Source organism: Salmo trutta, chromosome 25 (genome assembly GCF_901001165.1).
Source record: "Salmo trutta chromosome 25, fSalTru1.1, whole genome shotgun sequence".
In the NCBI taxonomy this organism is placed as follows: Eukaryota; Metazoa; Chordata; class Actinopteri; order Salmoniformes; family Salmonidae; genus Salmo; species Salmo trutta.
In genome coordinates this window covers 21110885-21131970 of record NC_042981.1, presented here as the reverse complement: position 1 = coordinate 21131970, position 21086 = coordinate 21110885, and the positions used below count along the sequence as shown (strand labels likewise).

The 21086-nt window shown below is 46.3% G+C and overlaps 1 protein-coding gene across 2 annotated transcripts in view; it reads left to right on the top strand.

The window, feature by feature from the left end:
• The window catches only part of LOC115162156 (sprouty-related, EVH1 domain-containing protein 1), a 95540-nt gene extending 78783 nt beyond the window's left edge, over window positions 1-16757 (top strand). For both annotated transcript variants that reach the window (XM_029713183.1, XM_029713182.1), the window contains one exon: window positions 12382-16757. In XM_029713183.1, coding sequence (XP_029569043.1) covers window positions 12382-13077 — 696 coding nt within the window. In that variant the 3' untranslated portion in view covers window positions 13078-16757. The remainder of the gene's footprint in view (window positions 1-12381) is intronic.
• Window positions 16758-21086: the final 4329 nt, after the last annotated feature.

Below are 21086 nucleotides of genomic sequence, written 5' to 3'. Positions count from 1 at the left end.
CAGCACCGGGCCCTAAATTATTACTTTCATCTGCTTTTTATCTGTGTCAGCCAATTGCAACTCAATAAAACATTAGTTATGTCCAGCTGAAAGTGGTTCCTGCCACTCACATCATGTGCTCCTGCTGCTGAGGACAGACAGAGAGACAGACAGAGGCCTAGGCCACTGTTGATTGCGAAGATGGCCTTTTTAATTGAAGTTAAACAAAAGAGAAAGAGTATAGTGAAAAGAAGCCGACAAGGGGAGTGTCCTCAGTAGGGCCAGGTTTTAATATTGCAGTGGACAAAGATGAGAAGAACGTTGATGTGGCCAAATGGACTCTGTGCAACTCGCTATTCAGGTTGGAGGCCATTTTCAAACTTGTATTTATTTGATTTCGTGTTTATTATCATTTGTTTTATCATTATTATATGTCATTATTATTAGTATTGTAGGCTTATTTATGAATCTAAACAAGTTTTTTAAATATGTAATGTTGCATTTTGTAGGCTAAAATTAAGTTTTAACTTTAATTTTGTACTCCTCATTTTATTTTAAGATAGGTTAAAAGTAGGCATGTTATAAAATATCTTTATTCTATTGTTGTCATTTATGGGGTAGGCATATGGTAGGAACTCGCCGCCTTTCTTAATTGCTGCAAAATAGGCCTAACCTGTTTAATACTTTTGTGAAGGTTTAAACCAGTTCTTTAAATATGGAAGAACAGGTATGGAGGAGAGGAAGAACGGATATGGAGGAGAGGAAGAACGGGTATGGAGGAGAGGTAGAACGGGTATGGAGGAGAGGTAGAACGGGTATGGAGGAGAGGTAGAACGGGTATGGAGGAGAGGTAGAACGGGTATGGAGGAGAGGTAGAACGGGTATGGAGGAGAGGTAGAACGGGTATGGAGGAGAGGAAGAACGGGTATGGAGGAGAGGTAGAACGGGTATGGAGGAGAGGTAGAACGGGTATGGAGGAGAGGAAGAACGGGTATGGAGGAGAGGTAGAACGGGTAGAGAAGAGGTAGAACAGGTAGAGGAGAGGAAGAACGGGTATGGAGGAGAGGAAGAACGGGTAGAGAAGAGGTAGAACGGGTATGGAGGAGAGGTAGAACGGGTATGGAGGAGAGGAAGAACGGGTATGGAGGAGAGGTAGAACGGGTATGGAGGAGAGGTAGAACGGGTATGGACGAGAGGAAGAACGGGTATGGAGGAGAGGTAGAACGGGTAGAGAGGAGAGGTAGAACAGGTAGAGGAGAGGTAGAACAGGTAGAGAAGAGGTAGAACAGGTAGAGGAGAGGAAGAACGGGTATGGAGGAGAGGAAGAACGGGTATGGAGGAGAGGTAGAACGGGTATGGAGGAGAGGTAGAACGGGTATGGAGGAGAGGTAGAACGGGTATGGAGGAGAGGTAGAACGGGTATGGAGGAGAGGTAGAACGGGTAGAGAGGAGAGGTAGAACAGGTATGGAGGAGAGGTAGAACGGGTAGAGAGGAGAGGTAGAACGGGTAGAGAGGAGAGGTAGAACGGGTAGAGAGGAGAGGTAGAACGGGTATGGAGGAGAGGTAGAACGGGTAGAGAGGAGAGGTAGAACGGGTAGAGAGGAGAGGTAGAACGGGTATGAGAGGAGAGGTAGAACGGGTAGAGAGGGAGAGGTAGAACAGGTAGAGGAGAGGAAGAACGGGTAGAGAGGAGAGGTAGAACGGGTAGAGAGGAGAGGTAGAACGGGTATGGAGGAGAGGTAGAACGGGTAGAGAGGAGAGGTAGAACGGGTAGAGAGGAGAGGTAGAACGGGTAGAGAGGAGAGGAGAACGGGTATGGAGGAGAGGTAGAACGGGTATGGAGGAGAGGTAGAACGGGTAGAGAGGAGAGGTAGAACGGGTAGAGAGGAGAGGTAGAGCGGGTATGGAGGAGAGGAAGAACGGGTAGAGGAGAGGTAGAACGGGTAGAGAGGAGAGGTAGAACGGGTATGGAGGAGAGGTAGAACGGGTAGGGAGGAGAGGTAGAACGGGTAGAGAGGAGAGGTAGAACGGGTAGAGAGGAGAGGTAGAACGGGTATGGAGGAGAGGTAGAACGGGTAGGGAGGAGAGGTAGAACGGGGTATGGAGGAGAGGTAGAACGGGTAGAGAGGAGAGGTAGAACGGGTATGGAGGAGAGGTAGAACGGGTATGGAGGAGAGGTAGAACGGGTATGGAGGAGAGGTAGAACGGGTAGAGAGGAGAGGTAGAACGGGTAGAGAGGAGAGGTAGAACGGGTAGAGAGGAGAGGTAGAACGGGTATGGAGGAGAGGTAGAACGGGTATGGAGGAGAGGTAGAACGGGTAGAGGGAGAGGTAGAAGGGTATGGGGGAGAGGTAGAACGGGTATGGAGGAGAGGTAGAACGGGTATGGAGGAGAGGAAGAACGGGTATGGAGGAGAGGTAGAACGGGTAGAGAGGAGAGGTAGAACGGGTATGGAGGAGAGGTAGAACGGGTATGGAGAGGAGAGGTAGAACGGGTATGGAGGAGAGGTAGAACGGTAGAGAGGAGAGGTAGAACAGGGTATGGAGGAGAGGTAGAACGGGTAGAGAGGAGAGGTAGAACGGGTAGAGAGGAGAGGTAGAACGGGTAGAGAGGAGAGGTAGAACGGGTAGAGAGGAGAGGTAGAACAGGTAGAGGAGAGGAAGAACGGGTAGAGAGGAGAGGTAGAACGGGTAGAGAGGAGAGGTAGAACGGGTATGGAGGAGAGGTAGAACGGGTAGAGAGGAGAGGTAGAACGGGCTAGGAGGAGAGGTAGAACGGGTAGAGGGAGAGGTAGAACGGGTATGGAGGAGAGGTAGAACGGGTATGGAGGAGAGGTAGAACGGGTAGAGAGGAGAGGTAGAACGGGTATGGAGGAGAGGTAGAACGGGTATGGAGGAGAGGAGAAGGGTAGAGGAGAGGTAGGACGGGTAGAGAGGAGAGGTAGAACGGGTATGGAGGAGAGGTAGAACGGGTAGGGGAGAGGTAGAACGGGTAGAGAGGAGAGGTAGAACGGGTAGAGAGGAGAGGTAGAACGGGTAGAGAGGAGAGGTAGAACGGGTAGAGAGGAGAGGTAGAACGGGTATGGAGGAGAGGTAGAACGGGTAGGGAGGAGAGGTAGAACGGGTATGGAGGAGAGGTAGAACGGGTAGAGAGGAGAGGTAGAACGGGTATGGAGGAGAGGTAGAACGGGTATGGAGGAGAGGTAGAACGGGTATGGAGGAGAGGTAGAACGGGTAGAGAGGAGAGGTAGGAACGGGTTAGAGAGGAGAGGTAGAACGGGTAGAGAGGAGAGGTAGAACGGGTAGAGGAGAGGTAGAACGGGTATGGAGGAGAGGTAGAACGGGTATGGAGGAGAGGTAGAACGGGTAGAGAGGAGAGGTAGAACGGGTATGGAGGAGAGGTAGAACGGGTATGGAGGAGAGGTAGAACGGGTATGGAGGAGAGGAAGAACGGGTATGGAGGAGAGGTAGAACGGGTAGAGAGGAGAGGTAGAACGGGTATGGAGGAGAGGTAGACGGGTTATGGAGGAGAGGTAGAACGGGTATGGAGGAGAGGTAGAACGGGTAGGGAGGAGAGGTAGAACAGGTATGGAGGAGAGGTAGAACGGGTATGGAGGAGAGGTAGAACAGGTATGGAGGAGAGGTAGAACGGGTATGGAGGAGAGGTAGAACGGGTATGGAGGAGAGGAAGAACGGGTAGAGAGTAGAGGTAGAACGGGGTATAGAGGAGAGGTAGAACGGGTAGAGAGGAGAGGTAGAACGGGTATGGAGGAGAGGTAGAACGGGTAGGGAGGAGAGGTAGAACGGGTATGGAGGAGAGGTAGAACGGGTAGAGAGGAGAGGTAGAACGGGTATGGAGGAGAGGTAGAACGGGTAGAGAGGAGAGGTAGAACGGGTAGAGAGGAGAGGTAGAACGGGTAGAGAGGAGAGGTAGAACGGGTAGAGAGGAGAGGTAGAACGGGTAGAGAGGAGAGGTAGAACGGGTAGAGAGGAGAGGTAGAACGGGTATGGAGGAGAGGTAGAACGGGTAGAGAGGAGAGATAGAACGGGTATGGAGGAGAGGTAGAACGGGTATGGAGGAGAGGTTGAACGGGTAGAGAGGAGAGGTAGAACGGGTATGGAGGAGAGGTAGAACGGGTAGAGAGGAGAGGTAGAACGGGTAGAGAGGAGAGGTAGAACGGGTAGGGAGGAGAGGTAGAACGGGTAGGGAGGAGAGGTAGAACGGGTAGAGAGGAGAGGTAGAACGGGTAGAGAGGAGAGGTAGAACGGGTAGAGAGGAGAGGTAGAACGGGTAGAGAGGAGAGGTAGAAACTGGTAGGGAGGAGAGGTACGAGAGGAAGAGGTGTAGAACGGGTAGAGAGGAGAGGTAGAACGGGTAGAGCAGGAGAGGTAGAACGGGGTATGAGAGTGAGAGGTAGAACGGGTAGAGAGGAGAGGATAGAACGGGTATGGAGGAGAGGTAGAACGGGTATGGAGGAGAGGTAGAACGGGTATGGGAGGAGGGTTAGGAACGGGTCCGGGGTAGGAAAGGGTAGAGACGGGTAAAGGGAGAGAGGTAGAACGGGTATGAGAGGAGAGGTTAGAACGGGTAGGAAGAGGAGAGGTAGATACGGGTATGGGAGGAGAGGTAGAACGTGGTAGGAGAGGAGAGGTAGAACGGGTAGAGAGGAGAGGTAGAACGGGTAGAGAAGGGAGAGGTAGAACGGGTAGGAGGGAGAGGTAGAACGGGTGTATGGAGGAGAGGTAGAACGGGTATGGAGGAGAAGGTGAACCGGGTATGGAGGAGAGGTAGAACGGGTAGGTAGAGAGAGAAAGAGGTAGAACGGGTAGAGAGGAGAGGAAGAACGGGTAGAGAGGAGAGGTAGAACGGGTAGAGAGGAGAGGTAGAACGGGTAGAGAGGAGAGGTAGAACGGGTAGAGAGGAGAGGTAGAACGGGTAGAGAGGAGAGGTAGAACGGGTAGAGAGGAGAGGTAGAACGGGTAGAGAGGAGAGGTAGAACGGGTAGAGAGGAGAGGTAGAACGGGTAGAGAGGAGAGGTAGAACGGGTAGAGAGGAGAGGTAGAACGGGTATGGAGGAGAGGAAGAACGGGTATGGAGGAGAGTTAGAACGGGTATGGAGGAGAGTTAGAACGGGTAGAGAGGAGAGGTAGAACGGGTATGGAGGAGAGGTAGAACGGGTAAAGAGGAGAGGTAGAACGGGTATGGAGGAGAGGAAGAACGGGTATGGAGGAGAGGTAGAACGGGTAGAGAGGAGAGGTAGAACGGGTAGAGAGGAGAGGAAGAACGGGTATGGAGGAGAGGTAGAACGGGTATGGAGGAGAGGTAGAACGGGTATGGAGGAGAGGTAGAACGGGTATGGAGGAGAGGAGAGGTAGAACGGGTGGTAGAGAGGAGAGTAGAACGGGTATGGAGGAGAGGTAGAACGGGTATGGAGGAGAGTTGAACGGGTATGGAGGAGAGGTTAGAACGGGTAGAGAGGAGAGGGTAGAAGGGTAGAGAGGAGGGTAGAACGGGTAGGGAGGAGAGGTTAGAACGGGTAGAGGGAGAGGTTAGACCGGGTAGAGAGGAGAGGTATAGAACGGGTAGAGAGGAGAGGTAGAACGGGTTAGAGAGGAGAGGTAGAAGGGTAGAGAGGAGAGGTAGAACTGGGTATGGAGGAGAGGAAGAACGGGTATGGAGGGAGAGGAAAGAACGGGTATGGAGGAGAGGTTAGACCGGGTATGGAGGCGAGGTAGAACGGGTAAGGAGGAGAGGTTAGAACGGGTCTGGAGGAGAGGTTAGAACGGGTGGAGAGGAGAGGTTAGAAGGGTATGGAGGAGAGGTATAGACGGGGTAGAGAGGAGAGGTAGAACGGGTAGAGAGGAGAGGAAGAACGGGTAGAGAGGAGAGGTAGAACGGGTATGGAGGAGAGGTAGAACGGGTATGGAGGAGAGGTAGAACGGGTATGGAGGAGAGGTAGAACGGGTATGGAGGAGAGGTAGAACGGGTAGAGAGGAGAGGTAGAACGTGTAGAGAGGAGAGGTAGAACGGGTAGAGAGGAGAGGTAGAAGGGTAGAGAGGAGAGGTAGAACGGGTAGAGAGGAGAGGTAGAACGGGTATGGAGGAGAGGTAGAACGGGTATGGAGGAGAGGAAGAACGGGTATGGAGGAGAGGTAGAACGGGTATGGAGGAGAGGTAGAACGGGTATGGAGGAGAGGAGAGGTAGAAAGGGTATGGAGGAGAGGTTAGAACGGGTATGGAGGAGAGGTAGAACGGGGTAGAGAGGAGAGGTAGAACGGGTATGGAGGAGAGGTAGAACGGGTAGGGAGGAGAGGTAGAACGGGTAGGGAGGAGAGGAAGAACGGGTAGAGAGGAGAGGTAGAACGGGTAGAGAGGAGAGGTAGAACGGGTAGAGAGGAGAGGTAGAACGGGTATGGAGGAGAGGAAGAACGGGTATGGAGGAGAGGAAGAACGGGTATGGAGGAGAGTTAGAACGGGTATGGAGGAGAGTTAGAACGGGTAAAGATGGAGAGGTTAGAACGGATGGAGGAGAGGGTAGAACGGGTGGAGAGGAGAGGTAGAACGGGTATGGAGGAGAGGTAGAACGGGTAGAGAGGAGAGGTAGAACGGGTAGAGAGGAGAGGTAGAACGGGTAGAGAGGAGAGGTAGAACGGGTAGAGAGGAGAGGAAGAACGGGTATGGAGGAGAGGTAGAACGGGTATGGAGGAGAGGAGAGGTAGAACGGGTATGGAGGAGAGGTAGAACGGGTATGGAGGAGAGGTAGAACGGGTATGGAGGAGAGGAGAGGTAGAACGGGTATGGAGGAGAGGAGAGGTAGAACGGGTATGGAGGAGAGGTAGAACGGGTATGGAGGAGAGGTAGAACGGGTAGAGAGGAGAGGTAGAACGGGTATGGAGGAGAGGTAGAACGGGTATGGAGGAGAGGTAGAACGGGTATGGAGGAGAGGTAGAACGGGTAGAGAGGAGAGGTAGAACGGGTAGAGAGGAGAGGTAGAACGGGTAGAGAGGAGAGGTAGAACGGGTATGGAGGAGAGGTAGAACGGGTTATGGGGTGAGAGGTAGAGTAGAACGGGTATGGAGGAGAGGTAGAACGGGTATGGAGGAGAGGTTAGAAGGGTATGGAGGAGAGGAAGAACGGGTATGGAGGAGTGGAAAGAACGGGTATGGAGGAGAGGTAGAACGGGTTAGGAGGGTATGAGGAGAGAGGTAGACGGGTAGAGAGGAGAGGGTAGAAGGGTAGAGAGGAGAGGTAGAACGGGTAGAAGGGTAGAGAGGAGAGGTAGAACGGGTAGAGAGGAGAGGTAGAACGGGTATGGAGGAGAGGTAGAACGGGTAGAGAGGAGAGGTAGAACGGGTAGAGAGGAGAGGTAGAACGGGTAGAGAGGAGAGGTAGAACGGGTAGAGAGGAGAGGTAGAACGGGTAGAACGGGGTAGAGAGGAGAGGTAGAACGGGTAGAACGGGTAGAGAGGAGAGGTAGAACGGGTAGAGAGGAGAGGTAGAACGGGTAGAGAGTAGAGGTAGAACGGGTAGAGAGGAGAGGTAGAACGGGTAGAGAGGAGAGGTAGAACGGGTAGAGAGGAGAGGTAGAACGGGTAGAGAGGAGAGGTAGAACGGGTAGAACGGAGAGGTACAACGGGTAGAACGGAGAGGTACAACGGGTAGAACGGGTAGAGAGGAGAGGTAGAACGGGTAGAGAGGAGAGGTAGAACGGGTAGAGAGGAGAGGTAGAACGGGTAGAGAGGAGAGGTAGAACGGGTAGAGAGGAGAGGTAGAACGGGTATGGGAGGAGAGGTAGAACGGGTATGGAGGAGAGGTAGAACGGGTATGGAGGAGGTAGTAGAACGGGTATGGAGAGAGGTAGAACGGGTTATGGAGGAGAGGTAGAACGGGTAGAGAGGAGAGGTAGAACGGGTAGAGAGGAGAGGTAGAACGGGTAGAGAGGAGAGGTAGAACGGGTAGAGAGGAGAGGTAGAACGGGTAGAGAGGAGAGGTAGAACGGGTAGAACGGGTAGAGAGGAGAGGTAGAACGGGTAGAACGGGTAGAGAGGAGAGGTAGAACGGGTAGAGAGGAGAGGTAGAACGGGTATGGAGGAGAGGTAGATACGGGGTAGAGAGGAGAGGTAGAACGGGGTATGGAGGGAGGTAGAACGGGGTAGAGAGGAGAGGTAGGAACGGGTAGGGAGGGAGAGGTTAGAACGGGTATGGAGGAGAGGTAGAACGGGTTATGGAGGAGAGGAAGAACGGGTAGAGAGGAGAGGTAGAACGGGTGAGAGGAGAGGTTAGAACGGGGTAGAGAGGAGAGGTAGAACGGGTAGAGAGGAGAGGTTAGAACGGGTAGTGAGGAGAGGTAGAACGGGTAGAGAGGAGAGGTAGAACGGGTATGGAGGAGAGGTAGAACGGGTAGAGAGGAGAGGTAGAACGGGTAGGAGGAGAGGTAGAACGGGTAGAGAGGAGGTAGAACGGGTAGGGAGGAGAGGTAGAACGGGTAGGGAGGAGAGGTAGAAAGGGTAGAGAGGAGAGGTAGAACGGGTATGGAGGAGAGGTAGAAGGGTATGGAGGAGAGGAAGAAGGGTATGGAGGAGAGGTAGAACGGGTATGGAGGAGAGGTAGAACGGGTATGGAGGAGAGGTAGAACGGGTATGGAGGAGAGGTAGAACGGGTATGGAGGAGAGGAAGAACGGGTATGGAGGAGAGGAAGAACGGGTAGAGAGGAGAGGTAGAACGGGTAGAGAGGAGAGGTAGAACGGGTAGAGAGGAGAGGTAGAACGGGTAGGGAAGAGAGAGGTTAGAACGGGGTAGAGAGGAGAGTAGAACGGGTAGAGAGGAGAGGTAGAACGGGTAGAGAGGAGAGGTAGAACGGGTAGAGGAGAGGTAGAACGGGTAGGGAGGAGAGGTAGAACGGGTATGGAGGAGAGGTAGAACGGGTATGGAGGAGAGGAGAGGTAGAACGGGTATGGAGGAGAGGTAGAACGGGGTTGGTAGAGAGGAGAGGTAGAACGGGTATGGAGGAGAGGTAGAACGGGTAGAGAGGATAGGTAGAACAGGTATGGAGGAGAGGAAGAAAGGGTAGAGAGGAGAGGTAGAACAGGTAGAGGAGAGGTAGAACGGGTATGGAGGAGAGGTAGAACGGGTAGAGAGGAGAGGTAGAACGGGTAGAGAGGAGAGGTAGAACGGGTATGGAGGAGAGGTAGAACGGGTATGGAGGAGAGGTAGAACGGGTAGAGAGGAGAGGTAGAACGGGTATGGAGGAGAGGTAGAACGGGTATGGAGGAGAGGAGAGGTAGAACGGGTAGAGAGGAGAGGTAGAACGGGTATGGAGGAGAGGAAGAACGGGTATGGAGGAGAGGAAGAACGGGTATGGAGGAGAGGTAGAACGGGTAGAGAGGAGAGGTAGAACAGGTAGAGGAGAGGTAGAACGGGTAGAGAGGAGAGGTAGAACGGGTAGGGAGGAGAGGTAGAACGGGTAGAGAGGAGAGGTAGAACGGGTAGGGAGGAGAGGTAGAACGGGTAGAGAGGAGAGGTAGAACAGGTAGAGGAGAGGTAGAACGGGTATGGAGGAGAGGAAGAACGGGTAGAGAGGAGAGGTAGAACGGGTAGAGAGGAGAGGTAGAACGGGTATGGAGGAGAGGTAGAACAGGTAGAGGAGAGGTAGAATGGGAGGAGAGGAGAGGAGAGGTAGAATGGGTAGAGAGGAGAGGTAGAATGGGAGGAGAGGAGAGGAGAGGTAAATAATAACACAAGGAATAAATACACAATAAATACACGGTGTACCAGTACCGGGACAATGTGCAGGTGTACGAGGTAACTGAGGTACATATGTAAATATACAGTGCATTCAGAAAGTATTGTGTTAACAGCCTGAATTCAAAATGGATTAAATTAATAGAAAATATCACCCATCTACACACACTATCCCATAATGACAAAATTAAAAGTTTTTTTAGACATTTTAGCTAATTTATTGAAAATTAAATACAATCTAATTTTACATAATTTTTCACACCCCTGAGTCAATACTTTTTAGAAGTTCCTTTGGCAGCGATTACAGCTGTGAGTCTTTCTTGGTACGTCTCTTAAGAGCTTTCCACACCTGGATTGTGCAACATTTTCACATTCTTCAATAAATTCTTCAAGCTCTGTCAAATTGGTTGTTGATCATTAACAGACAAACATTTTCAGGTCTGGCCATAGATTTTCAAGTAGATTTAAGTCAAAACTGTAATTTGGCCACTCAGGAACATTCACTGTCTTCTTGGTAAGCAACTCCAGTGTAGATTTGGCCTTGTGTATTAGGTTATTGTCCTGCTGAAAGGTGAATTCATCTCCCAGTGTCTGGTAGAAAGCAGACTGAACCAGGTTTTCCTCTAGAATTTTGCCTGTGCTTATCTCCATTCCTTTTATTTTTTATTCTGAAACTCCCCAGTCCTTAACCATTACAAGCATACCCATAACATAATGCAGCACAGGAGGTTGGTGGCACCTTAATTGAGGAGGACAGGCTCGTGGTAATGGCTGGAGCGGAATTAGTGGAACGGTTTCAAGTACATCAAACACATACCCATTGCATTTGTTCTGTTCCAGCCATCCTCCCCCAAGCAGCCTCCACTGTGATGCAGCCACCACTATGCTAAAACATGGAGTGTGGTACTCTCTTAACATAACACTTTGTATTCAGGACAAAAAGTGAATTGCTTTGCCGCATTTTCTGCAGTGTCACTTTAGTGTTTTGTTGCAAATAGGATGCATGATTTTGAATATTTGTATTCATTTCCCTCTGTCAATTAGGTTAGTATTGTGGAGTAACTACAATGTTGTTGATCCATCCTCAGTTTTCTCCTATTACAGCCTTTAAACTCTGTAACTGATTTAAAGTCACTATTGACCTCATGGTGAAATCCTTGATCGGTCAGATGCCAAGCAGTTGCCATACCAAGATGTTCTCAATGGTGCAGCTGTAGAACTGTTTGAGGATCTGAGAGCCCATGACCAATTTTTTCAGCCCCCTTAGGAGGAAGAGGTGTTGTCGTGCCCTCTTCACAACTGTGTTGGTGTGTGTTGACCATGATAATTCCTTAGTGATGTGGACACCTAGGAACTTGAAGCTCTTGACCCGCTCAACTACAGCCACGTGGATAGGGGCATGCTCAGCCCTCCGTTTCCTGTAGTACACGATCAGCTCCTTTGTCTTGCAGATGCTGAGGGATAAGTTGTTGTCCTGGCACCACACTGCCAGGTCACCGACCTTCTCCCTATAGGCTGTCTCATCGTTGTCGGTGATCAGGCCAACCATGTTGTGTCGTCAGCGATCTTATTGAATACGTTGGAGTTGTGCGTGGTCACACAGTCGTTGGTGAACAGGGAGTACAGGAGGGGACTAACACGCATTCCTGAGGGGCCCCTTTTGTTGCGGGTCAGAGTGGCGGATGTGTTGTTGCCTACAGTCACCACCTGGGGGCCGCCGTCAGAAAGTCCAGGATCCAGTTGCAGAGGGAGGTGTTCACTCCCAGGGTCCTGAGCTTAGTGATGAGCTTGGAGGGCACCATGGTGTTGAAGGCTGAATTATAGTCGAACAAAATTCTCACGTCGGTGTTCCTCTTGTCCCGGTGAACATAGGAACTCTATATCTCGGTTTCTGTGGCTAGGCCTAAGCTTATCTTCCTTTTTTATATTTTTTTAATATTATTATCATACAGTGAACACCTAGGCCGATACGCCTATATGCATGCAATGCCCTGGCACATTTAGCACTCAAATCTCTGACAGCTGAGCTGTGAGGTGAACAATTTGTTTTAGGAAAGTAAAAACCAATATAACAATAAGCTATAAAGTTTTGCATATTCCACACATTGAAAAATACAACATGTTTTATTTTGTTTGTTATAGGCAGGTTTTAAGGACACATAACTGTTGATCATTTGGCCAATATGACTTGTTTATTGATGGCGTTGGCAGCGTCCAGTCTGAGGTTTCTTTCTGCTCTCGGATCTGAACGGGTCTTCGGATCCAGATCGGAAGGCATTTGTTTGGGTCTGTTTCTCCACGGGCCTTTTCGGAACTGACTGTGTCTGACAGTCCTCGGGTTCATTCGGAACGGGTCTCCATTTTTATAAAGTTAATTTATTCATATCAGGACAGGTGGGAAAGCCACGTTCCATTTTGTGTGTTGAACCCGTGACCCACTATTACAGTATATGATTAGCCCTGTATTGCCATTGGAGATTAAACCTCCATGTTAGATCTAGTTTAATAAGGTATACTAATTCTGAGGAATGTCCTACGTGACATGGAAGGACAGTAAAGATCATTCACGATGCATACTCAAATAAATGCAATATATACTGACACTGCTAAAATGTCTGTTGTGTTCTCTGTATTAAATAAAATAACACTGTCTCCATCAGGAGTCCTTCAAGTCTACGCGCCATGTGAGCTTTCACATGGACGAGGAGGAGATTGTAAGGATCAACCCTCGTAAGGACATCCTGATTCGCGGCTACGAGGACTACCGCCACCCAGTCATGTGGAAGCAGGAGGCAGAGCGAGAGGACCCTGACTTCCCTGCCCTCTTCCACAAACTGGACAGCAAGAAGTGTGAGTACCTCTTCCCCGAGGGGCCAGGCATGGAGTCCCACTCAGGCCCTGGGAGTATGGGCACAGGACTGGGGCTAGGGCTGGGTAAAGACTCCTCCATCAAGGCGCAGCCCTCACCACTCACCAAGTCCAAAAAAGGGCGGCGGAGACGGGAAGACGGGGAGCGTTCTCGCTGCATCTACTGCCGGGAAATGTTCAACCATGAGGACAACCGGCGGGGGCAGTGCCAGGACGCTCCTGACCCCATCAAGCAGTGCATCTATAAAGTCAGTTGCATGCTTTGTGCCGAGAGCATGCTGTACCACTGCATGTCCGACTCGGAGGGAGACTTCTCGGACCCGTGCTCGTGTGACACGGCTGACGAGCAGTTCTGCCTGCGCTGGCTGGCCCTGACGGCACTGTCCTTCATCGCTCCCTGTATGTGCTGCTACCTGCCGCTGAGAGCCTGCCACCACTGTGGGGAGGCCTGCAGATGCTGCGGGGGCAAGCACAAGGCCGCTGGGTGACCTGACTGAACTCTGACCCCTCACCCGGGATGACCTACCCACAACACAGCTAGCTGACACAGGAAAGCAGGAAAAAAGCTGGGTATTAAAATGCCGGCAACCTTGTTTTTCATTCACCCCAGAGGGGGTGACATGTTGTTGTAGACGCCTGGCTCTGGAGGTCTTTTGTGTCCTTCGACGCAGAGAGCAGCGGAAGACTAACCTTGTGCTTTACGGGCTCTGAGCGTGAAGTAGAGTTCAGGAGCTGAACGCGAGGAGAAGATTAACAGACATGGAAATATTACTAAACAAACACACTCTTACTCACACTCGTACATAATACACACAACAACCAGGCCACCATGTCACTCTCCCTACAAGTAATGTGTAACTTTGTGAAGGAATATTGTCTTTTGTACAGAGAGCAGCAGCTACACAACAACAGCAAAAAAGAAAAAACATTTGTGCATACAGAAAACAAACTTGAAGTATGCTAAAAGGGATATGTTGTTGTGAATTTGTAGTTGGGTAACATTGGCAGTTCCTTTATGACTCGAGCATTCGCTGGCAGTGTAATTGTTAGAGAAGTTGCACTAGGAATGGTTTATCCCCCCTACACACAATTGTAATGGTACATTAACCTTAAGACCATTCTTATTGAGTCATTTAACAGTTCAGATGTTGCTGTGGTGGATGTGTACGTGTTTCCTTATTTTTCCTATTCATCAAATGTTGAACAAAAAATAAGGTAAAACCTTTTTATCTTTTGCTGGTACAGTCTGACATAGCTAGATGTTAGAATGATTTCCTTGTTTTGGTAAGGTGATTTGGACCACTTAATTGCATTCCAACATAAAGTGATCAATTCCATGAGCAGGAGTGAAAATATGGTAATGTATTTTGCAATCCTCCATCCCCCGAACAAGTCAAGAATTAATGTTAGCACTTCTTGACTCACCTTCCATGAGACCAAAATGTCACATTTCCAGGTACTTTACCAGATGTTCTATTTTGACTCCATCACATCTTTGCTTCATGGTAAAACTGTTGTTTTTTTATTTAAAGCTGAAGTTTTGCTCAACCAGCAAGTTTTTCTGTTTAATGTTGGTGAGTAAGGGGTCTTGAGTGCCCCTTTGTTGAACTTAAGGCACTTAAATTAGACTAGTTTGGGGAAAAACATTTTTTTTTAAATTAGTTCGGAAACTAGAAATGACCAACAAACTCACATATTGTGTGCGAAAAGCCCACCTTGAAAGCACTGGTCTCCAAGCCTTGTTTACAGCATCATCTTCAAATTTCAAAAGTACTGGATATCTGTCCCTTTGTGATTTGAAGCATTTGTAATTAGTGAAATGTACTACTGTTAAAGTCATTTTGCAGCTTGTCCACGGTAAGTCAGAGAATACATCATGTAACATTTGCCCAGTCATTAGTGAACAGCTTCCTCATTTTAAATGTCAAATGGCATTTGCCTATAGGTAATTATAGCATCTGGGTATGATTGTTTGTTACACACTATATGTGCATAGGTCTTCATATGCAGTGAGATGTCAAGCACAGTGATCATAGAAACTGATAACTGTGTTGACTCATTGTAACAAACCTGACTTTGTTGAAAGCTGATGGGGAGATACAGTATGAAGGTCCTTGTTGAAATCCATATTTCACTCTGAGGAACATAGCCACAATAACTGTAGACATACCTCCGGTTGTATTAATTCGATGCTGCATCTTTAAAAGACAGTATGTTATTGCTAATTCCACTGTTTTGAGAAATCTGCCTGTGTACCTGAATAGTTTTTGAGAACAAAGAAATTGGTTTCTTTGATCATTTAGACCAGCGGTGTCAAACTCATTCCATGGAGGGTTGAGTGTCTGTGGGTTAAGACCTAGACACCCAGGTTAGGGGAGTTCCTTACTAATTAGTTCATCAATCAAGTACAAGGGTGGAGCAAACACCCTCAGACACTCCGTGGAATGAGTTTGACACTTGATTTAGACAAAATTGTTATCAAAAGGTTTTAAAATCACCCCTATTTAAAAAGCTTGTCATTACAGCCCTGTACTGTAGCCAATAGATATGCACACCATCCCCCGGACCACCACTTCTTGAGAAGGACGTGGCAACCCTGTCTCGTCGCCAGACTGGATGGGGGCAGTCAACTTCTTCCATATCCCTCTCTTATGCCCCATGCGAGGTACCAACCAACACTCTTTACTTTCTATGCAAACTGTTGACCATGAGAAACACTTAGACCTCTCTCCACACTGAGTCAGTGACGAGACACTTTACCCCAGGTACCAAACTCCAAGCACCTATAAATAAGTAACACTATTAAATACCTGATCAGAATCCCATTTTGTTTTTTGGAAATTAAAAGATAGAGCTGTATTTATCATTGCTGTCAGCATATACTGTAGCTTCAATTGACAGCATTATGTACATAGGTCACCTTTTTAGTATTATTTCACATTGAAAGTGGAGGGCGTTCATGATGGAAATGACAATTGAGCTTTTAATGGAGATTCATTCTAGTTTTCTACGAAGGGAGGAAGGCTGGAGTGCTAACATGGTACAGTAGTGGCAGTCCACTTATTTAAAAAAAGTTATATATATATAAAGCTGCTAGATACAATCACTAATTTTTTTATTGATTTGAGAGAAAAGTCAGCTACGAAAGACTGTTTAAACAATACCTAGTTCCAGCATATAACCGTGTGTGTGCATTTGGTTTGTTTATCAATGTTTTTATTCTCCCATATTGTAATTTGGATTGCCCTGCATATCGCAAGCTGAACCCAAGATTAGATGAACCTGATTTAAAAACTTGCTGGCTGAGGAGTAAAGTGTAGGATGTACATTCATACAAGTTTAGCTGAGAGATACTGAAATCATCTGTTTCATTCTGCATTAACCAGCACAGTGTAACTCGCTATCATGTACTGTATTATATATGCAACATGTCTGTCTGCTTTAATATATTTGTTTTACCAGTCAGTTAACTTTGCATAAGACTTCAGTTTTTAACCACGTTGCTGCTAGTCTTTTATTCTTCTTTCAATCTTGGAAAGTGTGCATATTTTTTGGAATGCTTAAAAATGTACATTCTTGACTTTGTCTGCGTTAAAAAGAAATGCCTATATAAACGTGTGTTGTTTAAAAGGTTTCTTTTCACAGCAGTTGAGTGGTTACTTTTCAATTTTTCCAATGCTTTGGTGCACTGATGATGTATGATGGCTTTTCTTACAGCGCTTGATGATGTAACATTTCTGTGATTAGTTCTAAATAGTGGAAAACATTTGTGTTTTGAAAATTGCAGTATAAATGGTACTCTAATTCTTCTGTAAACACTGCCTGTTTCTTTCTCATGCATCTTTTCTTTCAGTTTCTTAGTGCCATTGGCTTCACATCCTGACAACCTTGAAAAAGTGCCTCACGTCCATCATAGTTTCCATCTAAATCTTAACGGCTCTTGTTCTGGTTATATTGGTTTATATATGTCTAGGTATTTCTACCATGGTTTGAAAATTCTAAGTATATGATGTAAAATGTATAGTTCAATAACTCATGTCATAGTTGTATTTTCTTTATACAGATGTAACTTGTTACTTTTCATAAATATATAATGTAAATATGCATACACTTGTAATTTGTCATATCAAATAACATTATCATAATAAAATGGTGAGTTTTAAAATTGTTATCTTGTGGGATTTTTTTGAAGACTTCAATCGTTCTCTTTCCTCCTCAGGTTTCCTTATGATCCGAGGAGATTCCATAGTGTTATATTATTATGGTGGAGACTTTCCATATGTACTGTGCAACCAAATTGTACATAAGTAACTTTAATGAAATATTCTGGTCTTCATTTTAACAGTTCTTTGCAAAAGTGAGATATGTTGGTCCTTTAGTAAGTAAATCTAGGTATTTTTGCCCCTAGCAGTTCAACTCGTGATAGTGCTCCTGTCATATCAAGGGAGGGTTTGGTATGAAATACACTCCCTTCTAGATGTGCTGGGTGGTACCACCTCAAGGCTCACTATAAAAGCAGGTGACAGCGTGCCTTATTTAGTAATGGTCTTGGTAAGTGGAGTGTGCCAATATAGTTTGCATGATGCTTCCTTGACCAGACTACTGACATTACACAGAATTCGAAAGGCACACTTTCTGTTTCTTACACATCTGGGTCATTCCATGAAACGGTAGGATTTGAGTCCAATATTTTTAATTATTGTCACCATCTAATTTAAAAAGCTTTTTTTATATGAATTGAAATGTTCCCTGTAATGAAGTATAAGAAACATAACATGAATTTCATCTTTATCAGAAGATATCTTGTTTTCAACTGACACTAAGCATTTTGTCATGTCCCCAGTGGCCTTCACTGAATTTGTATTTAGGGTATATATACTGCTCAAAAAAATAAAGGGAACACTTAAACAACACAATGTAACTCCAAGTCAATCACACTTCTGTGAAATCAAACTGTCCAGTTAGGAACCAACACTGATTGACAATAAATTTCACATACTGCTGTGCAAGGACCGCTACCTCCGCCTTTGTGCAAGGAGGAGCAGGAGGAGCACTGCCAGAGCCCTGCAAAATGACCTCCAGCAGGCCACAAATGTGCATGTGTCTGCTCAAACGGTCAGAAACAGACTCCATGAGGGTGGTATGAGGGCCCGATGTCCACAGGTGGGGGTTGTGCTTACAGCCCAACACCGTGCAGGACGTTTGGCATTTGCCAGAGAACACCAAGATTGGCAAATTCGGCACTGGCGCCCTGTGCCCTTCACAGATGAAAGCAGGTTCACACTGAGCATGTGACAGACGTGACAGTCTGGAGAACGTTCTGCTGCCTGCAACATCCTCCAGTATGACCGGTTTGGCGGTGGGTCAGTCATGGTGTGGGGTGGCATTTCTTTGGGGGGCCGCACAGCCCTCCATGTGCTCGCCAGAGGTAGCCTGACTGCCATTAGGTACCGAGATGAGATCCTCAGACCCCTTGTGAGACCATATGCTGGTGCGGTTGGCCCTGGGTTCCTTCTAATGCAAGACAATGCTGGACCTCATGTGGCTGGAGTGTGTCAGCAGTTCCTGCAAGAGGAAGGCATTGATGCTATGGGCTGGCCCGCCCGTTCCCCAGACCTGAATCCAATTGAGCACATCTGGGACATCATGTCTCGCTCCATCCACCAATGCCACATTGCACCACAGACTGTCCAGGAGTTGGCAGATGCTTTAGTCCAGGTCTGGGAGGAGATCCCTCAGGAGACCATCCGCCACCTCATCAGGAGCATGCCCAGGCATTGTAGGGTGGTCATACAGGCATGTGGAGGCCACACACACTACTGAGCCTCATTTTGACTTGTTTTAAGGACATTACATCAAAGTTGGATCAGCCTGTAGTGTGGTTTTCCACTTTAATTTTGAGTGGGACTCCAAATCCAGACCTCCATGGGTTGATAAATTGGATTTCCATTGATTATTTTTGTGTGATTTTGTTGTCAGCACATTCAACTATGTAAAGATAAAAGTATTTAATAAGATTATTTCATTCATTCAGATCTAGGATGTGTTATTTTAGTGTTCCCTTTATTTTTTTGAGCAGTGTATAATCCATACATTTTGCCATTAATGTAAACATCTATTTGTGCTCTTTTGCTGAGAATGTATTTTTTCCAAATAAATGCATGATTTTGATTAAAATCACAATATTTAGTTGCGTACCTCAGTCTACCCTCAACCCCGTTAAACCAAACAATCTCCCCCATAAAAATAGGGAACTTATACTTATGTTACAATATCAACTGGAAGTGCCATCATACAAGTCTTGTGAACAATATGGTGCAAAGAATGGCAAGTTATCACATTATTGTATATCTATATTTCATTGATTTGTATTGTTAGATTGGGGTCATCGATCTCAGCAACTCAACTCTGTTACATTAAATAAAGATGGGAATCTGTTACTTATCAAAACTCTCTTTTCTTACTGCAAACATACAGTTGAAGTCGGAAGTTTACATACACTTAGGTTGGAGTCATTAAAACTCGTTTTTCAACCACTCCACCAATTTCTTGTTAACAAACTATAGTTTTGGCAAGTCAGTGAGGACATATACTTTGTGCATGACACAAGTAATTTTTCCAACAATTGTTTACAGACAGATTATTTCACTTATAATTCACAGTATCACAATTCCAGTGGGTCAGAAGTTTACATACACTAAGTTGACTGTGCCTTTAAACAGCTTGGGAAATTCCAGAAAATTATGGCATGCTTTAGAAGCTTCTGATAGGCCAATTGACATAATTTGAGTCAATTGGAAGTGTACCTGTGGATGTATTTCAAGGCCTACCTTCAAACTCAGTGCCTCTTTTCTTGACATCATGGGAAAATCAAAAGAAATCAGTCAAGACCTCAGAAAATTATAGACCTCTGCAAGTCTTGTTCATCCTTAGGAGCAATTTCAAAAACACCTGAAGGTACCACGTTCATCTGTACAAACAATAGTACGCAAGTATAAACACCATGGGACCACGCAGTACCAGTCAAAAGTTGACACACCTACTAATTCAAGGGTTTTTCTTTATTTTTACTATTTTCTACATTGTAGAATAATAGTGAAGACAAACTATGAAATAACACTTATGGAATCATGTATTAACTAAAAAAGTGTTAAACAAATTAAAATATATTTTAGATTCTTCAAAGTAGCCACCCTTAGCCTTGATGACAGCTTTGCACACTCTTGGCATTCTCTTCTGATATGGACACCATTTGTCTTCAACCCCATAATGGACGCTATGGAAGTAGTCTGAAAATGATTATAAAATCAACATTTCCGTATTAATCATATGTCCCTCAAACTAATTCAATTACAAATATAAAGTCTCACTTTTGCTATACTAAAGCCTGAAAGGGACACTGTCAACAGCCTCCTAATTTATCAAAACTATTGTTTCACTTCAGAATTTGAACTAAAATCAATATGCTCATGATTGCTCTAAACATTCCAGACTGAGCTCAAACATCAAAATCATATTTCATAACCTTTCCAAAATGGTATGACAAAATTGTCATGTAACAGGGTTGAGAGTGAGATCAATGATTTATATATATACAGTATTTACAAAAAATCTTAAATTGAAGCATTGTACTAAATACTACAATGTGGGTTGGATTTAATTGAGCCACTAATCTTCATTTTCAAGGTGATGATTGCACATTTCTTTCCAACACAGTACCGCAATACATGTGAATCCACATTTCAAATACGTTTTTGCGCCCCGTGGGGGGATTCGAATTTACGTTGCAAATGGCAATGTCAAGATGTCGGCTCCTTACCACCGTGCGCTAACTGTCTGAGCCATATTTGCTCATAATGCTTTGGTGAGAAAGTGTTGGCATCAGGTACAACTACTTTAACCCTCACACAAAATCAATACTTACGAACAATTGCCCCCACCCACAACTTCTCACCTGAATGTATTTGTTTTATTTGAAGGGGTTGGACAAAGTCTGCATTTGGAGTTGAGCTGCCCTTTTAACCAGGAATATTTTTCAGGTATTAGGCTATCCCTAGCTAGTGGTAACTTGTACTCATGTTATTTTTCATTGAGCAAATATCAAGACTGATAAGCGGGGTGGTTTTATTATAGTACCAATTCCTTCCATTCGAGTGAAATGCATTGCATAATGTTTTCCTATGTGAAAGTCACATATACCACAATAGTATTTTGTTGAATTACCTGACAGATAGTTATGGGTATATAGTAGATTGATAGCATTATCTACAGATCATGGGCCATGGCATAACACAAATTACACATTTTCATTCACATAAATTAATTGTAAATTATATTTCAGAATGGGATGTCATGTAACTCCCTTTTCAAAGTGCGCTTTTTGATGATATTATTCTACTTTTTCAGTCCACGGAAGATGTGAAGATAGCTCGGGAAGTTATTAGCGGGAACACACTAAGCGGAACGTAACTAACCAAGATGCATGTTCCATCACGGA